Below are 11,527 nucleotides of genomic sequence, written 5' to 3' on the forward strand. Positions count from 1 at the left end.
AATTTCCTATAGTCTGTACTTTTCAAGATCAAGGCCTTGCTTTTTAGTTTTAAACACCCCTCCCGCCCCTCCCCTCTACATCCTCCATCAGGACCTTCTAACTGACAGTCCCTTAAATGGGGAAGAATTGACTCCCCAGAGCAGGAGCAAGTCTCCATTTCTTATTCCCACCCAGTATCCTGCACAATGGTAGGATACTGCTGGTCCTCAGGGGTGTCAAGAAAAGTGTAAATGTAATAATGATAATAATCATAATGATAAGCTTAAAACAGTTTTACCAGTTAGACTGTTTGAAAATGACAATCTTGCTACATTTCTTTGTTTTTATTTTTTGTGGGTTACTCTTGTCTTCTCTGGTGACCAGTATATTTGTTATCTGGGCATCTCTTTACTTTTCCCTCAAATTCTTGCATCATTTAGTCCAGTCAACTTTTCTGTCCTATCCTACAGTTTTCTCAGCTTTAAAATAGGGAGAAGGGAGTGGATATATGTGTACTTAGAGCTGGTTTACATTGTACAGCAGAAACCAACACAACATTGTAAAGCCATTATTCTCCAATTAAAATCAAAATAGGAAAAAAAAAATCAAAATAGGGATAATGAGACTACTGTACTCCAGTCAATATACCATCTCATGTTATGTACTCTATATGATGTTAATATAAAAACTTACAAAATTATCTTAAATGTGTAGATTATATAAAGCATCAGGGACACATTAAACAGCAGTGAGCATTGTTACTGGACAGGTGTATACAAAGGTTTCGCCATTAATTCATGTCTACCTTAAAAATGATTATGCCATATCTGAGCCTTGCTCAACTCTAATTTTTAATGCAAAAATTCTACCTCTGCAAATTAGAATAAGTTAATCTTTTCTAGTATTATAACCAGTATATCTGCACAATTAAACATTTTACTAGCAAATACAATAATCTCATGACTGTGCCAAGCACATCGAGACATTTAGTGGGCATCAAGTCACCATGCAATCTGTGCATTTGGCATATAAGATTCTTACTAGGTAGGAAATGGTGTATTAAGTGAAAATCTACATTATGCTGAAATAAAAAACATCTTGATTATGAATTTTAAAGCAATTTATCTAAATGAAATGACATTTTTAAAAAGTGAATAAAACTCTCCAATGCAAAACTATGTATACATTTGATAGCTTAACATAAGATCCTTAGATAAAGGAAATGAGAAGAAAAAAAGATTTTGAAAATTGAGATTAATTTTTTTTTTAAGACAAATATCTTATAATATTACTTATATGTGGAATCAAGAAAATGATACAAATGGAATTTTTACAAAACAGAAATAGCAGCACAGACATAGAAAACAAACTTATGGTTAGGAAAGTGGGGAGAAAGGGGATAAATTAGGAATTTGAGATTAAATATATATACAACTATCTATAAACAGATAATCAACAAGATCCTACTGTATAGCATAGGGAACTATACTCAATATCTTGAGTATAGAGGGATACTGAAATGAGGGATAATGAAAAAGAATCTAAAAACGTATATATAGCAAAGTGATTCAGTTATACATTCATATACATATATACATGCTGCTGCTGCTAAGTCACTTAAGTCGTATCCGACCGTGTGTGACCCCATAGATGGCAGCCCATGAGGCTCCGCTGTCCCTGGGATTGTCCAGGCAAGAACACAGGAGTGGGTTGCCATTTCCTTCTCCAATTCATGCATGCCTGCTAAGTCGCTTCAGTTGTGTCCGACTCTGTGCGACCCTATGGACAGCAGCCCATAGGGTTGCTCCTCTGTCCACAGGATTCTCTAGGCAAGAATACCGGAGTGGGTTGCCATTTCCTTCTCCAGAAAATTGAGATTAATTATTTAAGGTAGCTCCTGGGTCATAAGTTTCTCAAATATGGCTTTCCCGCAATTGAACTGAGATAAACAAAGAAGTAATTTTGAAAACATTACAGATGATTTTGCTTCCACTGAAACCAGGAACTTAATGCTTTGTTTTGGCATAAGGAAAATATTTCAACTTGGTGTGAGTTTCAGACTATTTATACATTTTAAAATATTTTCAACTACTTGAATGTTGCAGGAGAAATTAATCATTTATATTAAATAAAATCATTTTCCCTTTCCCCAGGGGCTCCTGTAAGTCTCAGTCTTGTCCTCAAGTCTTCCCACTGGATGGTCCCAATATCTAGATTGCTGTGCAGAATGTAGATGCCTTTCCCCTTTCCGAGAATTAGTCTTTTTCCCCAGAAACAACCCAGAATCTGAAAACATAGCACAACATGCTCAGATTTCCAGTCATCAATCGCAGCATAAACGGGCACCAGTATAAACTGCTCTGGCTAAAATCTCCTCCCAGGAAGGGGAGGATGGACGCAGGGGCAGGTGCAGAAATCAAGTTGTGAGCAAAACCCCTGCAAAGCTCCCCTGGGCAGTCTGGCCCAAAAAGGAAGTTTCCTCACAACTCCCGAGGCCCCAGGCTCTCCCTGGGCCCCAGCAGCACCTAGCTCATCTGGAGGCTCTTGCCTACAGGGACTTCCCAGTCCGCCCCCCACCGCAGACTTGGCGCTGGAGTTCGAGGCGCTGGACCTGGAGACAGGTCTGCCGGGTGAGCAGGGCCAGTTGCTCTGTTACAGGGAGTTCTGTGGTGCCCTCCTGGTCGCTGGGGCGCAGGAAAGGCAGATTTGAGCATTTGTTGAGCTGGAGCCCTGGGACTCAGTTTCACTGAAGTGCTAATTTTGGGGGATTCCTGGTCTCTCAGAGGGTGGCAATGGTGATGATCACCATTCTCCAGGGCTGGAGAACATCACCCTCCTTGTCATCAGGGAAGGGGTTGGCATCTGGTGAGCCTGGTGATGCTGCAGATGTAGGGCTGTGTCAGCCTTTATCCAGCTGTTCCCAGCACCTTCCCGAAACTAAGATTTTTAAATAGGTCAGAATTGTCACTTTCTGCACTTTTCTCAATTTTGTCTCCACTGAAAAACTTTTCCCTTCTATTCTGGGCATCAGAGAATGTCACAGCTTTGATGCTTCTTCTGTGTTATTACACTGGACATGAAATGTACTCATGGAAAAGTCTCAATCCAAAAGGAGATATTCATCTATGAGTCAACTCAGCTTGAAAAAAAAACCCAAGGCTCAATCTCTCTTCTTTAGTCCAAAAGAGAACTTAGAGGTGTGACTCCATAGTCTATTTTGACAGTTTTTAAATTGCACCAATTTTTAAACTGCCACATCTCTCTGCATTTCCTTTTTTAAAGGAATACATAATACATAAGGGTCTAATACATAAGGTTTGAATTCTTCAGTTATTTACAGAACTATAGCTCCTGCGTTCTGGTGGTCTACAGATAATAGTGGCATAATAACGAACATGGGTTAATTCATAGAGTTCTCTTCATTCTCTCACCAAAGTATGCTGAACGCACACACACATGTGACAACGTGCTTGGCGATGTAGATTCCAGGAGCGTCAGGAGGGGATGATGACTGCCCTCCTGGGAGCAGGGGAGAGGACTCTGGAGGCAGGATGAGGAGGAAGGAGGCAGCACGTGCTCAGAGCAGCTGAGGGCCGGTTCTCAGAGCTGATGAAGAGGAGGGGCTGGGAGCAGCAGGAAGGTCTACTCTCACACAGTCTGGGGCTCCTGAGTGTAGCCGACACCATTCATTTTGTGTTCTAAAACATCAAGACAACTTTAGTAGCAGCCACAGAGGACATCCTTTACTTCAAATAATACAAGGTTTGCAAATTAGGCTGAGAATGTGGAACTGAGTGAATGATAGCAGTCTTTCATATCAATAGAACCAATAGTAACCTCTTTCCTCCACCCTCAGTCCAACCAAGAGAAGCTTTCCCTGCAAGTTCCTTAACACAGTCAAGGGTCTGCATGTTGAATCCCTAAGTGTTCATTCTAGGAGAGGGAATGTCCGCAGGACTGTGAAGAGCCCAGGAGCCCAGATTTCCTCCCTTTTGAGCAGTGCCTTGTATGTAATGGAGAGAAATCCTATATCACTTGAAGTTCTTTGCTGAGGAAGAGGTTCAGGAAAGTTCTCTAACTTTCCTAGAATTTAGATGTTTTGTTCCAGGTCAGGGAACTATATCTTACAGGCTACAACCAAGACTTCCCATGCCACAAGTAAAGATCCCATCTGAGGCAAGGAAGAACATCCAGCATGCTACAACTAGACTGGGCACAGCCAAATAAATACATAAAATAAATACATTTAAAATTCTTTAAAAACCCAAAGAAACCCAACCCATCAATGTGACCATATCACAAGGTGGGATATTAGGGAGATTAGGGTTAGCAATCAATAAAATTCAGTTTTCACTTTTAAAATCATAATTATTGTTACCCAGACTAAGATCAGGATCCTTTGGAATCATTTCATTCCCTTTCATTCTAATTTTTTCAATGCAACTTCTCATTGCCCAGGTGGATTTGTCACAGATGCACAGCAAGGCTGGTCTCCTTGACCCTGTGAGAGAGGGTTAGTGTTCGAGCAACGGGGCTTCTGATTGACCGTCTCCCAAGAGCTGGTGCATGTGACTTCTTCCTTCTCCCCTTATACTGTCCACATATGGATTAAAGGAAAGAAAAATCAGGTGACTGGTCTTACAAAGCTGATGGCAGTCCACAGACTCAGGACTTGGCCTTCCTTGAGCTTTTATCAGAAGCAGCCATGTCGCAGCCTTTCTGTTGTTCATATTGACCTGATCCTTCCCTTCTGCCACAGCCTAGGCCCCAGCTATGCTGCCCTGAAGTTTGTTAACCCAGAATACATCACTGTGTCAGGGGAAAACCACTTCCCTTATTTCATATTCATGACAGTGAGAGTTTCCCTTGTTTCTTGTAGCCCACAAAACAACTGTGGAATTTTACTTTCTAGCAAAATTGCAAAGAGAAACAAAAAAAATCTAACCTCTTGAAAGTGATGCAGCCCCTTGGGCTTTCTTTACTTCCCTTTCTTGCTCTCACCTGATCATGAATTACAGCCAGAGAAGGAGCAGCGAAACAAATCTTGTCCAATAAGTCACTAAGTGAATATAAAAAGTTTAAATGAAAACTTACACTAAAGGAAAAGAGGCTATTTCTCCTGATCTAATACTGGGTCTCAATGCCCTGCATTCTCAGAGGAGACAGAAACAGAGGAACAGAGATGCCCGGTGGAATCAACTGCCTGAATAAATTACTGTAACTCACTAGATTTTGTGACATAAGCTTCCAACAAGAAACAACACCAGCACTGAATCTCCTTCCTCCAGCTCAGAAACTCTGAGCAGGACAGGTGTTGAAGAGTTTAAGTAAAAGAATTGAATAATAAAAACTATACTTGGCAAAGTAGATATTATTTATCTACTAAAAGTAAAATGATTGCAGTTGGAAATTGCCTTCACCAACTTACACAAACACACTTTTGCTCTCAGCATCTGAGCACTGCTGATATTTTGGACACCTGAGGAAATGGGTCAGGAGAAGAGGAGGTCGCCACCAAGACCTGGGGTCCTTCACAGAAACACTCCAGGGGAGAGGATGGGGTTTAGGAAGATGATTTATTTCCCCAACAAATATACAATCCCTCCACAGAAAGGAGATTTTCAAATCCACAGGATGTGGTGAGCCTGTCCTCAGGGAGGGAGTCCAGCAGGTGAGGAAGGGACTCTGTCACTCCAGAGGACAGGCTGTGGCTCCATGTGATCTCTGCCTTGTGAGTGAGGTGCTGCTGGGGAAATACAATTATCCTGGAATGAGAGTCTCCTCACCCATGTTCCCTGAGAAGAACCAGGATTCTGGTGGGGGTACTGGCCCAGTCTGTGGAGGACAAGAGGTCTCCAGTGAGAAAATGGTGGAAAGAAAGGGTGATGTGTGTAACAGTCCTGCCCTCATGGTTCCCTGAAGGGCAGGGATCTGCAGGAACATGTTCCAGAAGGAAGAGAAATGTGGGAGGAGTTCAAGGACTGATAATAATCAGCTTCTTCTCTAAATCAAACACTAAAGAAAACTCATCATTTGTTTCCAAGAGCTTAACTGGCAGAGTGATCTGGTAAATCCCTTAACATTCAGAAAAGTAAAAATAAATAAATAAATAAGGAAACCATAGAGCTGACAGATCCTGGCTTCCTATGGAAACTAAGAGTGAAAAACGGAGCCTAAGAGCAAGCCAACAATGTGTTCATGGATGAAAGTAGAGCAACACTTATGAATGAGAGGAAAGGGCAATAACATGTGTAATTACAAATGTCTATCAATTCAGACTTAAGACAAAGACCTTTCTCATTTGATTGAAAAATATCCATTTGGATGGGCACATCTGAAGTCACTAGGAAAAGGCAAAATTAAGTCTAGAAGGAAGAAAATTTCTTTGACTATATAGAAAATACGTAACAGAAAACCAAAAAGGAAGTAAAAGTGTATAGATGTGATTAGAAAATGAAAATGACCATGTTCCCTATTTAATGGCCTTGCTTAGAAAGCATGGCATCAGAGAACCTACCTCAAGGTTCCACCAGACACCATCGCAGTCAGGCCAGCAGCAGCAACCTCATCTTCCCCATGGCCTTCGTGCTCTCTCTACTGATGGCCCTGGTGCTGGTCAGCTACGGCCCTGGAGGATCCCTGGGCTGTGACCTGTCTCAGAACCACATGCTGGCTAGCAGGAAGACCCTCAATCTCCTGGACCAAATGAGGAGACTCTCCCCTCGCTTCTGTCTGCAGGACAGAAAAGACTTTGCTTTTCCCCAGGAGATGGTGGAGGGCGGCCAGCTGCAGGAGGCCCAGGCCATCTCTGTGCTCCACGAGATGCTCCAGCAGAGCTTCAGCGTCTTCAACACAACGCGTTCCTCTGCTGCCTGGGACACCACCCTCCTGGAGCAGCTCCGCACTGGACTCCTTCAGCAGGTGGCCGACCTGGACGCCTGCCTGGGGCAGGTGATGGGAGAGGAAGACTCTGCCCTGGGAAGGATGGGCCCCACACTGGCCGTGAAGAGGTACTTCCAGGGCATCCATGTCTACCTGCAAGAGAAGGAATACAGCACCTGCGCCTGGGAAATCATCAGAGTGGAGATAATGAGAGCCTTGTCTTCATCAACCAGCTTGCAAGAAAGGTTAAGAATGATGGATGGAGACCTGAACTCACATTGACATGACTCTCACTGACTAAGAAGCCACATCATCCTTGTATACTCACCTGGGCTCATTTTAGAAGACTCAATTCTGATTCAGCCACCAAATTTATTGAATAAACTCAGCCAATACATGTCAGTAGTAATAAGCAAGTAGATATCAAAGTATTCAAGTGTAGGGGTATCAATCAATAAGCGATGACTGCCCTGATGTTATTTATTTATTCTTTAGTTAATATAATATTTTATCTCATCATAGTTATATTTCCATATAAAAGATGTGTATGTTTACATTGTATTAAAATTTAGAAAATATTTTCCCTATTTAATTAAAATTGTCATTTGTTTTATTTATTAAATAGTTATCAAGATAAATTTGTTAAATTTTTGTTTTGAAAACCTAAATCCTTATTTTGTCTACATAGACCTATCATAAAATAGTATTTGTTCACTTTATATTGTGTAACAGTTCTATCATTTTCTAAGAAATGTTTGTCAAAAGGTGGAATTCTGAGAATATTTCCTGGGTGCAGTTGTTAGGACTCTGAGTTTTTCCTTCAGGGAGCCTTGGTTGAAGAACAAAGATCCTATAAGCTGTGGAGGGTGCCAAAAAGAAAAAAGAAGGGAAATTATGAAATTGTAGAAAATGGTGAGTCTTGATGTCATAGGCATAACTGATTTATACCCACTCATTAAAGAATGGTTGATATACATATCTGAGGGAAGCAGTCACCTCCAGCAGGAAAGCTGATGACATGCGGTGTTAACCAGCCGCGCCTAACTATTACTCTGTCTCCCGCCTTCTCCTCAGTACTGCCTTACTGAGCAGCTCACTCCCTTACACAGCACCTTCACTGCCTCCATCTGGACGCAGAGCATCCTTTTTCGACAGGCTCCAGAGTCTCCTCTGGATGGTTGTTCAACAGCTAGTTGCGATTTCATTGCTCTTGCGTGAGAAGATAAGTGCATGTCCTTCTACTCTGCCATCTTGAACCAGAAGCTAAGCCAAAACTTTGATATTTGACCATTTGAAAAATGCTCAACCATCTCATGCACACCCACCATATCTTTTATTCACCATCACGGACATAACGTGTGGCTGAGATTTGAACTGGGCATTAATTACTGGAAATAGGTATGTTGTCTGTCTTCAAGCAGTATGATTTTCTAAGAAAGATTTTTAAAATCAATAAGTCAACATGCTGTACAGAAAATATTTTTATTGAGGTATATCCAAGTTTCTGCAGTAACAACCCAGGGTTCATTGATAAAAATTGATCAACAAAGATCCCACAAATTTATACATTTCATTCACCATATGTCAACTTTTATTATTTTAAGAATTTCCTATAATCTGTACTTTTCAAGATCAAAGTTTTTCTTTTCATTTTAAACTCCTCTCCCTCACACACATCCTCCATCAGGACCTTCTAACTGACAGTCCCTTAAATGGGGAGGAATTGACTCCCCAGAGCAGGAGCAAGTCTCCATTTCTTATTCCCACCCAGCACCCTGCACAATGGTAGGATACTGCGGGTCCTCAGGGGTGTCAATAAAAGTGTAAGTGTAATAGTGATAATAATCATAATGATAAGCTTAAAATAGTTTTACCAGTTAAACTGTTTGAAAATGACAATACTGCTACATTTTTTTGTCTTTATCTTTTGTGGGTTACTCTTGTCTTCTCAGGTGACCAGTATACTTGTTATCTGGGCATCTCTTTACTGGTCCCTCAATTTCCTGCATCATTTAGTCCAGTTGATTTTTCTGTCTTATGCTACTGTTTTCTCAGCTTTAAAATAAGGATATGGGAGTGGATATATGTGTACTTATAGCTATTTTATGTTGTTGTACAGCAGAAACCAACACAACATTGTAAAGCAATTACTCTCCAATTGAAATCAAAATGGGGAAAATGAGAATACTGTACTCCATTCAATATACTACCTCATGTTATGTACTCTATATGATGTTAATATAAAAACTTACAAAATTATCTTAAATGTGTAGATTATATAAAGCATCAGGGACACATTAAACAGCTGGGAGAGTTGTTACTGTGACAGGTGTATACAAAGCTTTCACCATTATTTCACGTCTACCCTAAAGATGATTATGCCTTATCTGTGCCTTGCTCTACTCAATTTTTAATGCAAAAATTCTACCTCTGCAAATTAGAATAGGTTAATCTTTTCTAGTATTGTACAAAGCATATCTACACATTTAAAAATTTTACTAGCAAATAAAATAATCTCATGACTTTCCCAAGCACACCGAGACATTTAGTGAGCATCAGGTCACCATGCAGTCAGCGCACTTGGCATACAAGATGCTTAATAGGTAGGAAATGGTGTATTAAGTGAAAATCTACATTATGCTGAAATAAAAAACATCTTGATTATGAATTTTAAAGCAACTTATCTAAGTGAAATGACATTTTAAAAAAGTGAATAAAACTCTCCAATGCAAAACTATGTATACATTTGATAGCTTAACATAAGATCCTTAGATAAAGGAAATGAGAAGAAAAAAAGATTTTGAAAATTGAGATTAATTATTTAAGGTAGCTCCTGGGTCATAAGTTTCTCAAATATGGCTTTCCCTCAATTGAACTGAGATAAACAAAGAAGTAATTTTGAAAACATTACAGATGATTTTGCTTCCACTGAAACCAGGAACTTAAAGTTGTGTTTTGGCATAAGGAATATTTAGACTTGGTGTGAATTTCAGACTTCTTTATAGATTTTAAAATATTTTCAACAACTTGAATGTTGCAGGAGAAATTAACCATTTATATTAAATAAAATCATTTTCCCTTTCCCAGGGGCTCCTGTAATCTCAGTCTTGTCCTCAAGTTTTTCCACTGGATGGTCCCTATATCTAGATTACTGTTCAGAATGTAGATGCTTTTCCCCTTTCTGCGAATTAGTCTTTTTCCCCAGAAACAACCCAGAATCTGAAAACATAGCACAACATGCTCAGATTTCCAGTCATCAATCGCAGCATAAATGCGCACCAGTGTAAACTGCTCTGGCTAAAATCTCGTCCCAGAAAGGGGAGGATGGACGCAGGGGCAGGTGCAAAAATCAAGTTGTGAGCAAAACCCTTGCAACGCTCCCCTGGGCAGTCTGGCCCGAAAAGGAAGTTTCCTCACTGCTCCCGGGGCCCCTCGCGCTCTCTGGGCCCCAGCAGCACCTAGCTCAGCTGGAGGCTCCTGCCTACAGGGACTCCCCAGATCTCCCCATGGACTTGGCGCTGGAGTTCGAGGCGCTGGACCTGGAGACAGGTCTGCGGGGAGAGCAGGGCCAGTTGCTCTGTTACAGGGAGTTCTGTGGTGCCCTCCTGGTCGCTGGGGCGCAGGAAAGGCAGATTTGAGCATTTGTTGAGCTGAAGCCCTGGGAGTCAGTTTCATTGAAGTGCTAATTTTGGGGATTCCTGGTCTCTCAGAGGGTGGCAATGGTGATGATCACCATTCTCCAGGGCTGGAGAACATCACCCTCCTTGTCATCAGGGAAGGGGTTGGCATCTGGTGAGCTTGGCGATGCTGCAGATGTCGGGCTGTGCCCTCCTTTATCCAGCTGTTCCCAGCACCTTCCCGAAACTAAGATTTTTAAATAGGTCAGAATTGTCACTTTCTGCACTTTTCTCAATTTTGTCTCCACTGAAAAACTTTTCCCTTCTATTCTGGGCATCAGAGAATGTCACAGCTTCGATACTTCTCATGTGTTTTTACACTGGAAATGAAATTTTATTCATGGAAAAGTCTCAATCCAAAAGGAGATATTCATCTGTATGAGTCAACTCAGCTTGAAAGAAAAACCTGAGGCTCAATCTCTCTTCTTTAATCTAAAAGAGAACTTAGAGGTGTGACTCCATAGTCTATTTCGACAGTTTTTAAAATCCACATATATATTTTTTTAATTTATTTTTTATTTAATGTTATTATTTTTTGGAGGTTTTATTTTTTAATTAATTTATTTATTATTTTACTTTATAATATTATATTGGTTTTGCCATACATTGACTTGAATCCGCCATGGATGTACATGTGTTCCCCATCCTGAACCCCCCTCCCACCTCCCTCCCCATCCCATCCCTCTGGGTCATCCCCATGCACCAGCCCTGAGCACCCTGTCTCATGCATTGAACCTGGACTGGCGATTCATTTCACATATGATAATTTACATGTTTCAATGCCATTCTCCCATGTCATCCCACCCTGGCCCTCTCCCACAGAGTCCAAAAGACTGTTCAATACATCTGTGTCTCTCTTGCTGTCTTGCATACAGGGTTATCATTGCCATCTTTCTAAATTCCATATATATGTGTTAGTATACTGTATTGGTGTTTTTCTTTCTGGCTTACCTCACTCTGTAAAACAGGCTCCAGTTTCATCCAACTC

At 41.0% G+C, this 11,527-nt stretch overlaps 1 protein-coding gene across 1 annotated transcript; it reads left to right on the forward strand.

The window, feature by feature from the left end:
• Positions 1-6,556: 6,556 nt before the first annotated feature.
• On the forward strand, positions 6,557-10,500 carry LOC122452957 (interferon omega-1-like). Its single transcript, XM_043486763.1, has 3 exons — positions 6,557-7,107; positions 8,634-8,685; positions 10,177-10,500. Exons 1-3 carry the CDS (start codon positions 6,557-6,559, stop codon positions 10,498-10,500), a joined length of 927 nt encoding a protein of 308 aa, XP_043342698.1.
• Positions 10,501-11,527: the final 1,027 nt, after the last annotated feature.

This window comes from Cervus canadensis, chromosome 14 (genome assembly GCF_019320065.1).
Source record: "Cervus canadensis isolate Bull #8, Minnesota chromosome 14, ASM1932006v1, whole genome shotgun sequence".
Classification (NCBI taxonomy): Eukaryota; Metazoa; Chordata; class Mammalia; order Artiodactyla; family Cervidae; genus Cervus; species Cervus canadensis.

Excerpts from the sequence above, each read along its gene's own strand:
- LOC122452957 (XM_043486763.1), top strand. The coding sequence starts at position 6,557 with ATGGCCTTCGTGCTCTCTCTACTGATGGCCCTGGTGCTGGTCAGCTAC. Across the intron at positions 7,108-8,633 it reads TCAACCAGCTTGCAAGAAAG|CACCCTGCACAATGGTAGGA; the intron begins GTTAAGAATGAT and ends ATTCCCACCCAG. Across the intron at positions 8,686-10,176 it reads TCAGGGGTGTCAATAAAAGT|AAAGGGGAGGATGGACGCAG; the intron begins GTAAGTGTAATA and ends ATCTCGTCCCAG.